General features: G+C 37.4%; 1 protein-coding gene across 5 annotated transcripts; it reads right to left on the reverse strand.

The window, feature by feature from the left end:
- Nucleotides 1-78: 78 nt before the first annotated feature.
- On the reverse strand, nucleotides 79-19,594 carry LOC125226169 (band 7 protein AGAP004871-like). Of its 5 annotated transcripts, none has more exons than XM_048130073.1 (8): nucleotides 19,364-19,594; nucleotides 18,938-18,979; nucleotides 17,672-17,772; nucleotides 14,385-14,540; nucleotides 5,510-5,607; nucleotides 1,814-1,975; nucleotides 717-882; nucleotides 79-346 (listed from the first exon to the last, which is right to left on the reverse strand). In XM_048130073.1, the coding sequence occupies exons 1-8, from the start codon at nucleotides 19,449-19,451 to the stop codon at nucleotides 215-217; spliced, it is 945 nt and encodes a 314-aa protein (XP_047986030.1). In that variant the 5' UTR covers nucleotides 19,452-19,594; the 3' UTR covers nucleotides 79-214. The 5 variants fall into 5 exon arrangements, with proteins under 5 accessions (XP_047986030.1, XP_047986033.1, XP_047986031.1 ...); XM_048130076.1 differs by having other exon boundaries at nucleotides 81-346; nucleotides 19,554-19,586; XM_048130074.1 differs by lacking the exon at nucleotides 19,364-19,594 and adding an exon at nucleotides 19,058-19,272 and having other exon boundaries at nucleotides 81-346.
- Between the last annotated feature and the right edge of the window lie 809 nt (nucleotides 19,595-20,403).

Here is a 20,403-nt window from a genome sequence, read left to right on the forward strand (position 1 = left end):
GCATGTGATTCTTTGGTTTGATTATAGCAAAGGCATTGCACAGATATTTGACAGAGACCAACCAGAGACTAAAGAATGGTATAGGTATAGAGTATTTATTACAAAACAAGGTACATGACCTACGAATAGATTGGAATAGATTCATTAAGTAGTTCACAGTAAAAATAAAAAACGTATTTACTTATAATATATATAACTTATAATTTTTAATTAATTACATAGGTAACGACGGATTGCTTGGCCCGGGCACTCCTAAGAATGTCTTCAGGAAATCCATCGGGAATGGAAATATTATCGTAGAGTTCTTCTCCGCTGAAATCGTATTCAGTGATTGTAGATACCGGAGCTGAGGACAAAAAACGTTATAATTAAACTTATTTTATTTTTATAAAACTAAAAATTATTCAAACTTACAGACCAAGTTGGTTTTACAATAGAGTTATTATCTATCGTCACTACTTTTAAAAAATCTCGTATCTCATGCTTCTCCTCAAAGTTAAAACGCAGTAAGTCTATATGCATTCCATACATACTTACTACAATTTTCTTTTCATTGACAGACGATGATATAAGTTTTTTTAAAAGTAGTGACGCTATGTATCCTGGGTGCTGGTTCTGTCATTTGTCATAAGACAGTTTTCACGTGGGTTGTACAATTTTAATAAAATTTAAAAAATTAATACAAAGAAAGTATAATTGCATTCACGTGTGCTAACCTGTAGGGCCATTGGGTTATCCACCATGACTAGAGATGCCTCCTTAAGCGCCTTGGAGGCTTTAATCTCGCCTTCGGCCGCGATGATCTTGGCTCGCGCCTCGCGGTCTGCCTCTGCTTCGGCCGCCATCGCGCGTTGCAGTTGCACTGGGAGCCTCACATCTTTGCTGGACGGCAGAGGAATTGTTAGTTGAGGTGAGGTGAGTTGTATTAACAGTTTGCTATGCTCTAACCTTATTATTCCTATCAGCGCCAATGATCAGTAGCTAATCACTAATGTGACCAACGATACGCAACTCTCTGTATCACTCTTCTGTATTAGTGCAATTATTAAAGAGAGTTGTGTATCGTTCGCAATGGATTATTAGGATTGGCCACTCGTCTACGGGTCCATACGGTGTTGTACCCTAAAACGGCATTACTTATACCTAAACTTTCTATCATTTATTACAATCGATATGAATATAAAGAAGTTTATTCATAAGTTTAAATTTAAAATAGATCGTACACTTTTCCCTGAAAAGTAGTGCCAATGCCGAAAGGATTCATGTAAAATGTTGCCAAGACGGGGACCGATAGTGCTCGCACTGTTTAAAAAATGTAGACCAAAGTTTCTAACTCCACAACTTCCATAAGCCCTGGTTTCACTAACTCCACACCTTAACTAAATCATATATTAAATATAAGAATATCATACCATCCCATACATTAAAATGCCGCGCATACACTACACCACACATAGATGGCGCCACAAATACAATAATCGATCGATGAATAATCGATGGCAACAAGGCATATTTTTGTGGCGCCATCTATGTGTGTTATAGTGTATGCGCGTTCTTAGGCGGTCGCATTTTAATGTATGGGATGGTATGATCTTCTTATATTTTATCTATGACTAAATAAATATAAATATTAAGTAGGACATTTTAACAGAGATTGATGGAATCCGACGGCAAGTTCAAGAATTCTCTTAGTCTTGTAATTGTGATATAAACGCCCTATCCGAACCCAGGACCGCGGCATAGCAGGCAGGGTCACTACGCGCTATGCCAGACCGGTCGTAAAATATGGCTTAGCCCTATGACATGGACTTACATCTCCACGCGCTCCACCTCGACACCCCAGGGGTCTGTGGCCTCGTCCAGGTTGGCTTGCATCATATGGCTGATGGCTTCGCGGTCTGACAGCAGCTGCGCTAGATCGCGCATGCCCAGTACGTTACGCAGCGTGGTCGCAGCTAGCAGCCGTGTTGATGCGCTGGGAAGAATAGTATATATTACAAAAAATGTAAGCGCGTTTTGGGCGTTGGTATCAAGTCAGCTCTATAAAATGACCACAAAACTTCAACGTCAAAAATCATGCCAATCAGGTGCCAAAGTGCAAATTTGCGCCGAGTAGCAGCCGTCGACTAAGACGAATCTTTAGTATAAATGCAATGTTTTTTGTTATTGTTACTCGTAAATACAAATTTGATTGTTTATAATTTATCATACGTTTTGACAAATCATGTAGATGTTCTCATAGAATACCTGATTGTTTACGAAAATTCAGGTTGACATCAAATAACCCATACAACCATTTCAGTCGCAAAATCTTCAAATCAGTAACTAACTGTCAAATGTGACATAACGCGTGGTAACGGCGTGCAAACAATGCGACCGTATTGATACAATAACAAAATGTAGTCGTCGTGTGCACTCGTTACGGTAACAAAATGTGTACGAATTTGTGGCTGTCAATGTCACTGTCAGAATGACTTTTAACAACACTTTATTAGTCGACGTTTGCACACATAACGGTAACAACATGTGGACGAATTTGTGGCTGTCATTGTCACTGTCAGAACGGTTTCTGACAGTGAAATTGACAGAATTTGTACACACATGTGTAGGTCTGATTACCGAACTGCTCCTAAACCACTGTATCCGCAAATGACAATCTGAAATACGAAGGTTTCTCAAACTGTCTTGTGAAGTTGTGGACTGGTTGCTTTGAATCATTTAAATATGAGCGAATTAAATAATAATAAACGACGACGACCATTTAAGCACTCTTCGACATTTTATAGAAATGTGGGAAAGTTAAGAAAAGTGCAGAATGATAATACAAATAGATAAGCACTTTATAGTTACTTAATGTATTAAATATATAATTTTTAATTCTTATTGATAAAAATGAAGTGTAGTGTTGCTTTACACAATAAAAGTAGGAATCAAATGAAATAGAGTATTTACTGTGATATTAATAGAATTTCTGTTGCGCAATGATAGTTTTTTTCAGTACAGATGCTGCTTTTTTTAACGCAGTAGTGCGAGCAAATCAAGCAATGATTCATTTCTTGTCTGGTCGAAACTCTTAGCTTAGATTTAGGTACTGAAAATCGTCGTACGATACACGTGCGAAAAGGACATTCACAACTCGTGTCGATTTAAAACACTCCCTTCGTTCGTGTATTAATTTATTGCTACTCGTATCGATTTTCCTCTTTTCCGCACTCGTATCTACAAGTATTTTGTTTGGGTTACAAAAAAAACACATTATTTACTCTACTACGTTTTATTTATGTCTCTTTAACATTACAAATTTGTAGACACTTATCTATACAAAAATCTTGACAAAAGAAGTACAGATCGCTGAAATGAATGTTGATAGTAATATTAATGAAGACTACTTCAACAAGTGTCAATTGTGAAATGCCGCACAATACTAGTTGCTCTATAGAAGACCATAATAATATGATCCCCGATCCTTTACAACCCAGCAGCTCGGTACGCACGTTACAATTTTTTTTTAATCTTCTTTAGTGAGGGCAACTGAGTACGACGGCATATTTAATTGTTTATAAAGTTTGAGGATACCTGAAAAAAATGAATACAAGAAGCCATTCTGCTTTCGGTCACGCGTGTACGCTGCGACCGTTTTGCGACCGTTTGTTGACCGTTTGGTGACCGTTTGGCGACTGTTTTTTACATGGAATATTACCGTCTTAATCCATATTTTAACAACTTTATTGGTTTTCTAGGCATTATTTTTATTATTTCAGTATAGTATATGCACCAGAGCACTAAAACTTCACCAATCAATATACATAACACGCAAACACCGAGTAGTCAATAATATTATTACTGGTTAAACTGAGGTAAATTGATGGCGCGTTGATAAATTTAGACTTATTTTATGAAATCACTCGAGCAATTTAATTGGCCATGGTAATTAGCCCACATTATATTACAAATGCAAACAATATATATCTTTAACAAATTCTTACGCCATTACATTTTAATGTCAAATGATTTTATTTCTTTTTTACTTTGACGTCTCTGACAGTCGCCATTTGAAAAGAATGAAATGAACGAATGATTTTGGGAAAGTAGTCGCCAAACGGTAACAATGTGTGCACGCGTAGTGCACACTTCTGTCACTTCTGTGACCATTTGTGCCTGTTACCAATCGTCCCCATTTGGGTCGCCGCGATTAAACGTCGACCGTACTGCGACTAAGCATTGAGACCCGAAGACCTGTGTGTACACAAAATAGGAGGATTTGCGTAGGAACGGCGACCGATTATGGTTATATGGGAAATATTTAAATGGGCTACGGACGAACGGATAACGCATGAGTGATCCTATTGGGTTCCGTTACTCAGTTTAGAGACTTTAGAGTTACGAAACCCCTAATAGTGCGACTTGCCGTACAAAATAATCAAGCAAGAAAGTTCTGAGACAGTCATAAATTTACATCGTGTATACCCGTGAGGGTTGAGAACTGTAATAAACTTGATGAAATACAGACCTGAACGCGTCGGCGTAAAGAAATGCTTGACAAAAGCGTCGAGTTTCTAATAATATTAAATTTCAGAGAAAAATCTTAAAGAAGCCGGGCTGTCTAGACACAATCCCCATTTTTAGTTTGTTCCCCTTTCGCTATGGTGTATTGTAGAAACCATATTAAATACTACCTACTTTTCTACTTCACTCGTTTTATCCTCGTCCTGCACAAGCATTTTTTAGTACACTGTCCAATATTCTCAGTTAAGGACACGTTTTCCCATTTTTAGGGTTCCGTAGTCAACTACGAACCCTTATAGTTTCGCCATGTCTGTCTGTCCGTCCACCCGTCCATCCGCGGATAATCCCAGTAACCGTTAGTAGCACTAGAAAACTGAAATAACAATTATATGTATATCAATCACGCCAACAAAGTGCAAAAATAAAAAATGCATATGTTTAAAAAATATGAAAAAAATCAGAAAAGTAGAACTTTATAAAGACTTTCTAGGAAAATTGTTTTGAACTTGATAGGTTCAGTAGTTTTTGAGAAAAATACGGAAAACTACAGAACCCTACACTGAGCGTGGCCCGACACGCTCTTGGCCGGTTTTTTTATGGGTTATTTTTATTGGTTATTTTTATGGGTTAAATTGTGGCGTAGGCGAGAGGCTGGCAACCTGTCACTGCAATGTCACAACTTCGTTTTCTTTCAACCCGTTTTTGCCAAGAGTGGCACTGAAACTTGAGTAGTTCATGTGCTCTGCCTACCCTTTTATGAGATACAGGCGTGATTGTATGTATGTTTTCCATTTTTGGGATTCCCGCCGAATTAAAATATCGACAAGGTTATGTCAATTCCCGCTGCTGCAACAATTATTTTCTCATTCAATACAAGAACAAGTAAATTGACATACCGAACAGCTAAATAGACATAGCATCAGTTACTTGTTAGTTTGTTATTCTCTCATACCGAATGCTGAAACTAGTTTCGTTACAGTAGTGTGCATCTAACACTAATTACCTGTAGTCTGCCACCTTGACGACTGCGTTCAAAGGCTCCTTTATCCTATAGTAGACTACCGCGTCTACAGCCACTGTCACGGAGTCTCTCGTTAGAACCTGAAATTGAGGTCAATTCTGTTTCATGGCCGTAAGAATAAGTAGCAATAATAATATATTACCTCTATGCTACCTAGGTATTCGGTTACTGAGCTTTTTTTTTATAAAATACCTGCGTGAAAATTTGACTGCATTTCATACGAGTCGGTTTCAGATTGAATTTTTTAAAGAAGGGGTTGCGCGCCGCGGTTGCTTTAGGCGATCTAGTGATCGCTTTTGCCAGCGGCTTCGTCCGCGTTAGAAAGAGACAAATGTAGCCTCTATGTCACTCTTCATCCCTTCAACTATCTCTACTTAAAAATCACGTCTATTCGTCTCTCCGTTTTGCCGTGAAAGACGGACACACACACTTTCCCATTTATAATATTAGTATGGATTATTAAAGATTGTTTTGCGTTGCGCGGTAAACGCATTCTGATTTCCTTACAAAACTGGTGAGTAGAAAACGCATTGTGTTTATTGCATAAATTCATCACGCGCATTACAGGTGGCAAAATACATTACAACATAACATACGTAACTAATTATTTCAACAGAAATTTTGAAGGTAAGTACATACTTGCACAAAGCTATTGTAACTAAACCGCCGCTCACCTTACTTATTTACTTACTTGACTAACCAACATTATAGCGAACCCCCTTTCAAATATACCCCCTAAATTTGGCCTTCGTAATCGTCTAGTGTGTGTATGTAGAACCCTTCGATGTGAACCGCGATAACCCAGATCCTTTAATGAGTATCAGCTGTATTTTTGACTACTTTTAAATTTTTATTTATTCATATTTTGAAGAAGAATAAAGGTTATTGTAGCATAATAATATAGTGTTATAGAAGAGTAGGTATTTTATCAGATTTAGGCCTAGAAAGTTATATGTGAAAAATTAATGACGTAATGAAGAAATTTTTAGAATAGAAGTCAGTGAGTGAAACATACTTGAAATAAATATTAAAAAATATTTTAGTAATCATCCGCTACGCCTTATTAGTGGTCCCGGCTTGCGCAAGGGCTTGCGATGCGGTATGGGACCCCTGACCCGACCAAACCACTTTATCGGGAACCTAAGCAAGTAAGCCTGAAGGGCTATCTATCTACGAACTAACCCCCTTTTTTTTTGTTTTGTATCTTTTCCCTAGCTAAACCCCCCGTTTCCCCAATACTGAGAATAGACCATAACTTCTCGACCTTTCTAATGTATTAACGAAACGCCGAGTAGTCGTTAACCTTTATGAAAACGAGTAAGTCTACTAACTCCTCGAAGCTTTTGACTTTCCATCAGTGGACGGCGCTCGCATGCCACTGGACCCTATACCAAACTAATCCTTTTATTCCAAAGACAGTTTGTTTTCCTAACCAACTTGATAGAATTTACCTTGAAACCCCAGTTAGCAACACTTAGCGTCCCGTCGCTACACCAAAAGATCAGAAATTGCTACCACAATTATTAATTACACTCAGGTAAATTAAGTAATAAGAGATTTTATGAGTTCAAAGTTTTAGCAAACAGTTTAAGATAGTATACACTACATTTAAAGTCCATTTAAACCATATAAATACACATTGACCAATTATATTTTAAGACCAATCGTAAAAGAACCCTACTTTCATAGCAATAGTGTGTGACGCTACCCTAATCCTATCGTTTTCCCTACTCTAGCATATCTGAAACACAGACCATCACTTACCATAGATCTTGTGTTCAGAATATGCACAAGTGTATCCCTACTAGAGCTGTACAGTTCAGCCAGCGAAGCTGAGATAGGCAATCTATAGGCTTGTGTTGGTTAGATCCCCCCCTCTGCTTTTGCCCGCGGGCTAGGGTAGCAGAGAGTAGATCGCCCTATCCGTGTATATATCCAGTATTCTAGGACACACCAGTACCAGCCACATGGGAGACCCAGCTGCGATCAAAGTTTACTTAGATATGGATCAATCACAACCGAAATCCCCAGCGACCAACGCCAGCATGAACCAGAGCACTGAGTAAATAAATATATATACATATATATAGGACCCCAGCCTCAAATACTGCCGACTTCAGTGAGCAAGGATTACTCCTAATGTCTTTCGTCAATCGTGAAAGTCCTCACTTCCATCTAACAGTTGGACTCTTTGAGACCGGTGAGAAAATACGCTTTTGTAAGTATAAAAAAGCGTCCAAGCCTCCACTTGGAACAAAAAGACCCCTAAACGCCTTATGTTTAACAACCGCAAGGTATAAAGCGCTTAGCCGGACAACAGTCTGTCACAAACAATGATCTGGCTTATAACTTTCACAAAATAGCCCCATAGAAAATTACTAAATTCAATTTTACTGACCAATTAAACAAACGAATGAAGTTTCCTTTACGTGCTATAATCTAAGCTTAGTTTTGCAAGAATTACTCCCTACAAAACCAAACACAGACTTATCTCCAAGCACCAGCCATACATCGACCCAGTCTTTGTATTGCTTGACGGCACTCATGAAACAAAGCACAGAAAACTTCACTATACACATCAATTTAAATGTAACACTACACTATAAATAGAACACTAAAATAACCCCACAACTGACGGTAAAGCAATTCCACCACAGGTCCAAGTTCAACTGTACGACGATATTATCCCCGCACAATAAAACAGAGACACAATTTCAAAGTTTACAATCACTTAGAATAATTTCCAAGTAAAAGCAAACAAAGAAACAATAGCAGAACAACTTCACTCACCAGTATAACACACGAAAGCCAGAGACACTGTTAGTCCTGTAGATATTTTAAGAATGACGCGCGTCGGCTCGCTCCGACCCTTTTATAGATTCTAATTGAGACATAATTGGGACACAACTGGGACATAACTGGGACATAACTGGGACATACTTGGGACATAATTGGGATTTGGGACATAACTGGGACATACTTGGGACATAATTGGGACATAATTGGGACACAACTGGGACATACCTGGGACATAATTGGGACATGGGACATAATTGGGACTCATATAAGAAAAAGATCATAAGTGCTTTGTTTACTAAGTCATATGCCCTACGCAATAAAGTTCACAATCATCGCACAGTTGTTTGCTTGTCAACAGGTGCAGATTGCACGTGTTTTAGAGAGAGACGGAGCTATTGATATTGATACCTATCTAGTTCAATAGTGGAGCGTTCCGTAAATCGATAAATATTATTTTGTGAAAGATTGTTTAAATCAATTTAGTAAGTAACTTCGCAATGAAAGATCACATTTGTTCCTAATTGTTACATTGAATGATATATTCAGGAAGTATAATAATCAATATCAGTGATTATTAATAATTGGAACCAAGACGAAATATCGGAACGCCATTCGTTTGACAGATCAGGGTGGCTAGCCGAATGGCACAATCGCTCACGAAACGCTCACGAAACGAAGCGCTAGTAGATATCTATCTCTATAGCGTTTGCGTATTGGCGCGACAGAGCCAGCGGCGTATCGCTTTCGTTTGGCGTCGGAGAAATGCCATTCGGCTACGGGGCCAGATTGTTAGTGTCAACACTCCATTCATGAGAATATAGTTTGTAAATAAACTTTTTCCAATAAGTTGTGCATCGAATAATAGTGAATTTTATGAGTGATGACGTAACTAAACATGTGATTAACCATCACAGATATTATTTGTTAAAATATTCAATGAAATCCCGAAGGAAATATGCACCAAAAAGTTGGTCAAAGGAAAGTTGATTTGCCGTAAGTTTTATATATCATAACGAGTCCATTTCCTAGTCATGGACGCTTGTTCTGTTACACTATGCTACGCTTTGGCACCACCTTCGGAGTTCCTAACTGACGTCAACCTGGCTAAGTATCATCTGGTGTCAGAGGGCAATATCCTCTTTGGGTCACTGAGCCAGGCCTACCTACTAATGCTGGTTTATCAATTAAAGGTTATAAGTTGTTGGTGCCAAGGCCTATAGCACGTAGGCGCCTGCGTCTGCCAGCTTCCCACGACATTTAAACTTAGAAAATGTCAACCAAGTAGCTTGTGCCTAGGTTCACAGCTTTAATCCATTACATGTTGTAATTGATAAATGTGAAAAATAATGATCAGATTACAAGACTAAAACTATTAAGCATTTTACTCCGCGTATCTTAATTAATTTTCGGGAAAAGGCCCGACGGGTTGACTTTGGTCCCGTGGGAGACGGGCAGGTGCCTGTTGTGGGACGCTACGTGCGTCAGCACTTTTGCTGCTTCCCACATTAGCCGCACCGTACGTTCGGCGGGGGCGGCGGCTGAAGCGGCGGCGGCTCGAAAGCGGGAAAAGTACGCGGTCCTCTCTAACTATGTGTTTGTCCCTCTTGCCGTGGAGACCACTGGCTGCTGGTGCGCAGAGGCCAAAGCTTTTATTGGGGAATTGGGCGGGAGGCTGTGCGAGCGTGGTCACGACCCTCGCTCCGGGTCGTTCCTGTTGCAAAGGTTGTCCATCGCGGTTCAACGTGGCAACGCGGCGAGCGTGTTGGGCTCCTTTGCGGCGGGAGGGACTCGGAGTGGATTTAGTTAGTAAGTAGGTTAGGTTATTCCTAGTATTATTTGTAATTTTTAATTTATTTAGTTGGTGGAATTATGTGTAATTGTTAGTAATTAAGGATTTATTGTATTAACTTTTAATTAATTGAATAAATAATTTAAACAAATTAATTTTCTATTTACTTTGTATTGTATTCGTCAATCCCAAAGTAGAAACAGCAAGGAACTGCATAATAGGTTTTTTATCTTTATACCAGGAAGTGACTGATTTGAATCTCTGGTTTACTTAGAAAGCAGTGCAGTCATATAGCGCCTATCGCCATACATAGGTACTTTACATTAATTCCAGCCATTCAGTTTGAATGAAGACTTTTGTAGAGGCCTATTAGACGGCACCGCTATCTTAGGAAACTCGAGCTTAATAATTACTGCCTTAGTAAGAGCTTTGAACAAATTCAATTTTATTAATCCATACTAATATTATAAATGGGAAAGTGTGTGTGTCTTTTTGTTTGTCCGTCCTTCACGGTAAAATGGAGCGACGAATTGACGTGATTTTTTAAGTGGAGATAGTTGAAGGGATGGAGAGTGACATAGGCTACTTTTTGTCTCTTTCTAACGCGAGCGAAGTCGCGGGCAAAAGCTAGTAATTAATAAATGTAGCAATTCTTATTAGCTGTAGCTTGCCAACACTCCGATGAATATTGTTCTAATGTTTGGAATCCCTTCTACAAATGTCACATAGAACGAATTGAAAATATACAAAAGAGATTCGTATTTTTTCTATCCGTACACCAGAAGAAGCTCCGCTCTCTAAATTCATACTCTAAGCGATTAAAATATTTTAAAATGATATCTCTCGAGGACCGTCGTTGGATTTCTGACCAAATCTTACTGCATAAAATTGTCTCAGGCACGTTAGATTGTCCAGAACTTTTAAATAAAATCAATTGGATAGTACCACGACGGAACTCTCGAATAGTTAATTTTCGGCCCTTCTCATGTAAATCTAATAGAACCAATGTTGGATCTCATAGTATAATACCTAGAATCTGTAAAGAACATAATTTACTATTTAAACAAAACAAAATAGATATCTTAAATACCTCGTGTAACCAGTTCAAAACATATTTGTACAGACTTAAAGCCAATGTTAATTTATAAAATCGTTATAATGTTATTATGTATTATTTTTACTTCACGCTGAGTTCCTATGTATCGTTGATCACTGTTTTCTTTTGTCTTATTGCTACTTCTCTGAATGTGTACCTACCGTTTACCTCACCTTAATTTCACCACTTTAAAGTACAACTGTAATAATGTATCAACTTACTATTTAGAATAAGTACTTATTATGTAATTAAGTAAACAAACTTTCACTGTTAAACGTAAGCATGTCGTGTTTGCCTGTAATTGGGTGAATACCAAAGCAAGTTATTTTATTTTCCATTTAAATATGTAAGATTATGTATTACACCTGTTGGCGAACCTTAAATAAAATAAAATAAAATAAACTTTACTCATACTACTAATACATCGAAAAGGGTAAAACTATGCATATCAAGAATATTTTAACGTTGATAAAAACACGCAAACCCGGAATCTGAAGCCAATAAAGAGCGAACTGCAGAATCCCGTTCAGTTTACATTACGCTGCAGATTGAGGTCGGATCTGCGATCCGTCCGTTCCCGCGCATATTCGCGTGTCAAAATAAACGTGTGCGCACCGATTTATGATATTGACCATTTATTGGCGCGCGGCAATTATAACCTGCACTTTGCACTAATTTAAACGATAGCCGTGTTTGTTAAGTATCACAATTGTTTCTTCTCATGAATCAATCCATAACGGCCCGATTGAAACAATAATACTCGTCAAAAAATATTAGATCAACATAGATTCGATATAGTCGGAGTCTCTTGTAAACTTATAACTGTCTGTTACAGTTAGTGATTTGCAAGTTGCGGAAACTTTCCAAAAAAATCTTAAATTTCTTGAAAAATTCACGAAACCTTCACGAAAAATAAAGGGAATTTAAATTTATGAAATGGAAAGTTTCAATCCATACAATTGTCCATACAAAGTATGGAAAGTTTTCCTATGCGAAAATTTCAGAATTTTGGAAACTTTCCGTCGGCACATCAGTAGTTACAGTTATAGTATTAACTATTAATATTGTTGCCGTTCTTTTATTTGAAAATAATGTTTCCTTTTTGACTGAGTCTTATTTAAATGTTTATTCAACGATGTATGTAAAAAAAATCTGAGTAAATAATACATATAGGTAGTTTATTTCTTCGATTTTGCTGACACCTACTGACTTGACATAATGTAAATTTTTCAATTTAATTCTGCTTAAGAACTATCTCTTAGACTAACTATTTCTAGGGCGCCTAATAGACAAGTGTCCAACCGTTAACGTTCCATAGCGTAGCGTTATCTTTCGTTATCATTATCATAATATTACGGAAAAGCGATAACTAAATACTATAGGCTAAAGAGGGTGAACGGTTACTAGTCTACGAGCACTGTAAGAGAAAGGTATACTAATAATTTACTAGACACTGTAATCTGTCAATTAGGACACCCACCACAGACTAAACTATAAGTGCTAACTTTTCAGTGTTGGATACTCTATGGCAGTTCCGACTCAATTATAATAAGCTCATTATAGTTGACTTTAGTTAACAGTAATAATTTCAAAAATAGAACTTCATACAATTTCTATACTAACTTGCAATACCTGGCAAATTTTCCTGCATCTGAAACACATTTTTTTTTATCTGTCGTGTTATCGGCCAATCAGAGACGGTTATTACAAACAATTGGTTGCTGGGCAATTCGATGTTGATACAACGGTGAACGACTCTATTAACATTAATTTTAACTTGCATGAATGATGATATTTCCGTCCATTGATGATGAAGATGATGACTCGTAGAAAAAGTATTGTATACAATAGTGATATAATTAAGCTTTTCACTCTCGTACCGTACTATTAGGCCACTCAGCAAGCTTCGTGGCCTAAACATGGTACTCGACTGAAAAGCTTTGTATTATATCACGATTGTATAAAATACTATTTTGGTATAAACCTGTGATTTATCATTCCAAATTCACCTATTATTAGACAATAGGATTCAAAGAACGATTGTTTGTACGCCGTAAACCGTTGATTGATAGTTTAGAGGCCCATCAATTAATCTCAGCAGGAATGGGGTTAACTGTTTCAATACTACTGAATCGCGGCAATAAAAATCTTTGACGCGTTCACCTTTTTACTGTCGGGATGTTCTGAGAAAATGTTTAGTGTTATGAGATACGGTCGCTGATTTTTATATGACAATATGCTCTATTGATGTTTAACCGGGCATTTCTAGCGTGCGATAGTTAAACGTTTAGTCTGCAATGAGGAGGCACACTCAAAGGTTATGACAGATGGCGCTACACTATTAGTCCATACGTGAGAGCGAGAAAATGATATGTTTTTTCTCTCTCTCACATATGAATGACAGTGACATGCCTAAACACTTGCACAGGCGCCGCCTGGCGGGATAAAATGTCAGTGTGCCTCCACATTATACCTACACAGCGAATTTATTTTAAGGATGTTCTAATGAAGCTAAGGACGCAGACCTGCATGAAAACAAGAAAGAACTGTACAGGATTACAGGATCGGAACCAGTGGCGAACAGTCGTTTTGGAGGCCAAGATTCATTTTACACTCACAGTAAGTAGTAAGTATGTTTACTTAATTATCATTTAATTTGTATTGTATGTCGTTGTCCGATATAAAACTGGAATGGGAGATGATTTAATAGTTATTTGTTATACAAGAGGGCAAAGTTGTATTTTAACGCCGAGTGTGGAATTGAAAAACGAGCAAGTGAAAGGATTCTATAGTTGAACCACGAGCGAAGCGAGTGGATCGATAATAGAATCCTGAACTTGCGAGTTTTTTAACACACGAGAAGTAAAATACATTTGCACCCGAGTGTAACACAAAACTTTTTCCCTCACTATAGGTAGCGAGGAAACTACAACGCAAAAAATGCGTTTATCACTGCTTCCAGTAGTTCCACAGGTGGTAAATCATCTTTATTACTAGATTCACCTACTTTTATCAACTTTAAAGCAGTTAATTTGACTTTATTCAAGGTCAAATTACTTTACCCATAGTGGATAAAATGCGTTTTTACCCGCTGGTATTAAAGGACAAAACACGTGTTTCCGAGCTAGTGAGGAGGAAAATTACTTAAAATGGCGATAAATTGTGGCACTTACTTCTTGCGGCGGCACATCAAACGACACAGTTCTCAAATCCACCTTTCTATAAGTGTCTATACAGGGTAGCACAAAAAACAGTCCGGGGCCTCTCGCGCCGCCTTTCCTCAATCGTCCGAGCCTGAATATCACGGCTCGTTCGAACTCTTGCACCACCTGGAATTTAAAAAAGGAGTCAATACTGCAGTGCATGGAAGAACATGATGGGCCCGACTGTGTTCTCACCCGCGGGATAGATTATCCGTTACGCTCTTCTATCTAGTGGCCAAGACAGTGTGCCTACCACAGAACTTTATTTATATATAAGAAACAAGTTCATCTATTTGTATAAAGCAGCGTCCAAATTTTGTACTGAAGTTGTTTTAGCTGTAATTTTAAATATGTCTCAGGCTGTTGATTGTTCATAATTTTTGTCAATTGATCCACGTAACGGGCATTTTTTATGTTTTGATTGAAACTTACAAAAATTGACACCCGAAAGCTGCAAGCTGCGATTAAAGACGGACAACTCAGGGATTTCGAAATAGGATAAATAGTCTATCTATCGGCCGAGACAGTGTGCCTACCCTGCCGAATGCGTGTTGCCTTTCGTTGACTTTAAAACCTTTAACAATAAATCCTATTATTTTATTTTTAGATATTCCTGGGGATACACTCAAAAGCGTTGTTGTGTTTCGTATCAGTGGAGCAGTGGAGAATAGGAAAACTAACTTCATAAGTCAACGGATGCGGCTTTATCTTGATCTTACAATATGGAGTTGCAAGCTTCCAAAGTAAGTACCTAGGCACAGTCGTCATCTGATTTATATCTGAGGTGTACAGTCAACCAATTGGAACCCTAGACCAATGTAGAACTATGTCATAGTGACGTTATTAATCAGATTGTAAGAAATCTCTTACTGCTTGTCTTGACACGGTCGTAGAGTGGTCTAGGGTTCCAATTGGTTGACTGTACTCTTGGGTCGACACGTTCATTTTTCGTCACGTTCCTAAATTTGTCCGATTCTGCTTTCGTCAGCCATTCTTCATCAACTTAGTCTGCAGTCATTATCGTCTTTGACCATAATGAGTTGTTTTGCCTTTTTTTAATTTTGACTCAATCTTTTTTCGTTATTTTTTATTTGGTCATATTCTAAGTTGGTACCGACTTAAGACTACGAAAAAACACGAAAAACATAGATTTAACAGCGAACATGCCGAAAGAAGATTATGACGAGTAAAGAACGAGACGGATTATGATAGAGATGAACAACGAAATTGACCGTAGTTGAGAAAGACCATCGACGATCTTGACGAATAAAGAATGGCTGACGAAAGCAGAATCGGAAGAAATCCTTACATTTAAGCGCATGTTTAGTTAGTTTTGAGCACTTAACCCGCCCGAAAAGTCTGATGAATCTAATTGCGAGTGTACTAATTGAATTTATATAAGGTAATGGCGCCTATTAACGTGGTACTTAAGGAAGATTTCAAAAGATACCAAAAAATTAAGGGTATCAAAGCTCATTAACGACCACAAATATTTTTTTTATGGAAGAGTATTTATTGAACTATTAGTTTTGAAGAGTTTTAGGATCATTTTAGTTTATTATATGTCATAAAATGATTATTGAAGCCAACATACCTAAATTTTCTATTACCGTGGTAATGAACAGGCTGCAGTTCTATTAACGCGAATTGAGATTTCATTACCGAGGGTATGAATGACAGTGTTTTTCTTCCATCGGTAAATAGAAACCCATCTCAAAATTCGAGCTTAATACCGACGGTTGAATATACAAATTATGACAAATACATATACCTATACTTTCCTCCTTTATGAATACCACAGAAGACTCAGTTTCACCTAAGAAATCTGTACTTACGGTACACTAAATGTCATATTTTGATACAAGACTAATATGTCGCTCGGTAATAGATACTTCTATAGGAACCCATTAACGACCCAAACAAATATTGCATGGATCGGTAATAGATTCTTATATATTCTATTACCGAGGGTTATCTGATCGTACCATCGGTAATAGGCATAAATTGGAGTATTATAAAATCTAATTCCGACCCATAAAAACAAAGTCATACAGATGTATTTTCATTACAAATCAAAATAAAATATTGCAACCTTATATTAAAACCAAGTTTACATAACTGGTAAGTAAGCATCAGACTTTATGTCAATGTTTAAAAAAAATTACAAATTAACGGTTTTCATAGAAACTACGAAATCAGTCATGAAGTTTTTGCTAAAAATTAAGGTTTTGTTGAATAATTTTCATACCGCGTAAATAGTTCTTTGATAGCGTGAATAGATCAAGATTGAAACAACTGTAAGACATTATATAACTGATCACATATACTTAAAATAAAGCAAAAAGAACTAATATCACTACTTTAACTATTACTGTGGTATACCACAGTAATAGAATCTACTCACAAAATGGCGCCTTTCACCGCTGTTTTTTAATTTCCACTTTAAACACATTTCCAGGCTAAACAATACGTAAAAAGTACTCAGAAGTCACGTAGAAAACTATAAACAATAATTTGAAATGCATAACTTTCACCTGTTTGCCATAATTATTACGTAAACTACTAAATGAGATTGGAGTTCACTTAGGTTTAGCGTCACACGTCAGTATGACACAACCTCTTCTCGCGGCCCCGTGGCAAAAACTGTCAAATAGCGAGCGTCTTATTTCATTCACACTCTCTATCGCCTATATGTGCGTTAGTCAACTAAACAGGCTTCCTTTGTGTGAGTAACTTTTTTTAAGAAATTGGTCGGTTTGCCTATAAAATGCGTATTTGCAAATGCGGCGGTAATGGACGTCGATTTCGATACCCGCGTTAATAGCCGCCGTTACCTTAGGACTAGCTTTTGCCCGCGGCTTCGTTCGCGTTAGAAAGAGACAAAAAGTAGCCTATGTCACTTTCCATCCCTTCAACTATATCCACTTAAAAAATCACGTCTATTCGTCGCTCCGTTTTGCCGTGAAAGACGGACAAACAAACAGACACACACACTTTCCCATTTATAATATTAGTATGGACTAGCTTTTGCCCGCAGCTTCACTCGTGTCAAATTCGAAAAGTGCGGTATGCTCTATACAAACTTCCTTCCCTCATTTAAGGAAAGTGGGAGGTTCGAAAGAGACCAAAAATAGCCTATAATCAACTATCTCCTCGAAATCACGTCAATACGTCGCTCCGTTTTGCCGTGAAAGACGGACAAAGAAACAGACACACGCATTTTCCCATTTATAATATTAGTATGGATTGTAAGTTACCTTAAAGCACTCGAACAGCGAGAACGGGAATGTGATGATGACCAGCAGCAGAGACATGAAGGTCGCGAACCGCTCCACGCAGCCCGCCGCTTCCGGGTTGGCTGTCGTTGACAAAACACTCGCTCAGCTCTTTATTCTATATTGCATCAATCACAAAAGTCAAGCTAAGGTTTTTTAGAATAAGGGCCAATTATGCGGGCACAGGTTTAGCCAACTAACTTGAAGTAAAAACTCAAAAAAAAGTATGTATTTCGACTATTTGTACAGTCACCAGCATTAATATGTGATGTATTCTGTACCTTGTCACTTTAACGCCGTATTTGAAATGTCATACGAAATTGTCAAACGATTAACAGCGACAAGGTACAGAAATCATCACTTATTTGAGGAGTGTCTTTTCAAAAGGGCTTATTTCCACTTTGAACTTTTTTTGGGAAATCGAAAAAATATAATTCCAAGGGATTGATTTTGAAATTAATATTTAATTTGCAAAATTGTAATATTGTAAGTTGACGTTAATGCTATGATTAGGTACATCAAACGCAACATGTGTACCTAAACAAATAATTAATTACCATATGTTTTTGAGAATTAAGCATTTTTGATGCGTACTCTTGGGAATTAAGCCCTTTTTGTTGTGGCTTTGTAGCGTAAATGTTATTATTTTAAAATAGTTTTATTTTTGGATTTGTATTAACGTTAGTTGATATGAATGTTGTTGTAATACATACATTGGTTTATCCACATAAATAATCATTACACATTTTTCAAAATGTGTTCTAAACTTTGATGTTAATCTTTTTTTTAAAGATAAGGCGAGATTTTTTGAACTTTTATCTCAAAACAACGTGTACTTTTCTATACTAAGAACAACTGCATTCATAGTTTAAAAAAAAGAAAAAATGGAAATAAGCCCTTTTGAAAAGACACTCCTCATTTATGCCGGTGACTGTATGCAGCTTAACTATTGTTGATTGCCAGAACATAGAAGAAGGCCTCGCAAATACAAGCTAAGAATAAATTAATTCAACAAAAGGGTATTAAAGAACAACAAAAATATAGAAAAACGTTCATTTATTACAAGGGAGACCAGGAGAAAAGGTATGAATATGAATATACTAAATACTTTCTATTAAAAGTAAATAAATTGGGTAGAGATGAGCAAAGGTTGCGATTGAAGTTTCTACAAGCTTCTACATCAAAACAAAAGGATTAATATTGCACTCTTGTTATGAAACCAAACAGGATACTAAGGCAAGTACTTACGCATTTGTATCGTGATTGCGCAAGAAGTACCCGTATCGCAATCTAAAATGTTCAGACGTAAATATTAGAGCTTTATAACAACTTAGATAACGAAGCCTACGGATTCCAGACGGTACTCACGGCTCGGTACATTATCACGTCTAGTACTCATCGTTCTTAGTTCCGTGCGCATACTCGTGTCTTCTGTTAACTTCACTCACTACAGTTACTCCAAATATTATAACAACTAATGCTCATAACAGCGTTTGACTCGGCAAACAAGCTCAGACTGCGCTGACACACGGACCTAATGCCAGAAGAGCCCGACCTGTTTACACAACCCAAAAAGCCGATACCAACTAAAAATATCAATTACAATGCGATGTTCCACAACAACGATAAAGCTGATAAATCACCGGGTGCAAGCGCTTAGTAAAAATTATTTACGTATTTCGAGGTAGCACTCCACTTCGCCAGAGTTCTTGTCGTAGCAACCGAAATCCATGTGGCGCGAGAGGCGGAGAGTCACGTGCATGTATATGACAATATGGGGTTATGAGTGTCTTCTAATCGGTGGTTGTATGGATACTAAGGTGTGCTGGCGAGTGAGGATGTGTAGAATAAATAAATAACGCACTTTGAGGCATGTCGGTGCCGCCGCCGGCGCGGGCGCTCAGCCGCGAGATGATCCTAATTGTGGGATTTAGGTATTTCTGAAGCGGCTTGCGCCTGCATGCTATTTGTTAGAGGATGTTTACGTAAATTTACTAAGGATCATAATAATGTTTGGTTTTTGGTGCAAGCATAAGCTATTACTTACGTAATGGGGTTTAACGGGGCCACGCCGTGTTTTTGTCTAGGTAAATAAGTGATTAGTTATTTAAATGTATGTTGGTCTGAAAGATTTATAAAGCAATTTATTTTTTAAAAGGTAAAATGTGACCTGACTTGGCCTGTATTTTAAGGAGTTTGTTAAGTTCAGATAAATTCAGCAAACCCTTTGGATATCTGAGGAAAATGCATGGTTTACAAGAACAATAAAATTTCCACCACATCACAACCACACTAACATTATTAGGAAAAACAAACTCTATTTTCATTATCGCTCTGTTGAATCAGATATGTTTATTAGTCTAACATAAATACCTTCATTCAAATATTAAGACGTGAATCAAAACTATGTCAGTAAATTAAACATACATTAGACAACTCTCGTTAACCCAACTACATTTCCTGGAATAGACATACGCTTCAAAAACGAATACCTTATCTCTTGAACTCTTTGCCCGGGGATATAGTACTGGAATCCAAAAAAAGTACTTTTAAAAGGCTCTTAAAAAAACATCTCTTGGATACTCTATAATAAGCGATCCTGCCTACTTCAAACTGAGTACATAACATGTTTAGAAGTTATATATATTAATTTGTATATTTAATTATATTTAATAAGAAAACTGTATAAAAGAGACTGAAACGACTCCACAGTC

Source organism: Leguminivora glycinivorella, chromosome 5, assembly GCF_023078275.1.
Source record: "Leguminivora glycinivorella isolate SPB_JAAS2020 chromosome 5, LegGlyc_1.1, whole genome shotgun sequence".
Taxonomy (NCBI): Eukaryota; Metazoa; Arthropoda; class Insecta; order Lepidoptera; family Tortricidae; genus Leguminivora; species Leguminivora glycinivorella.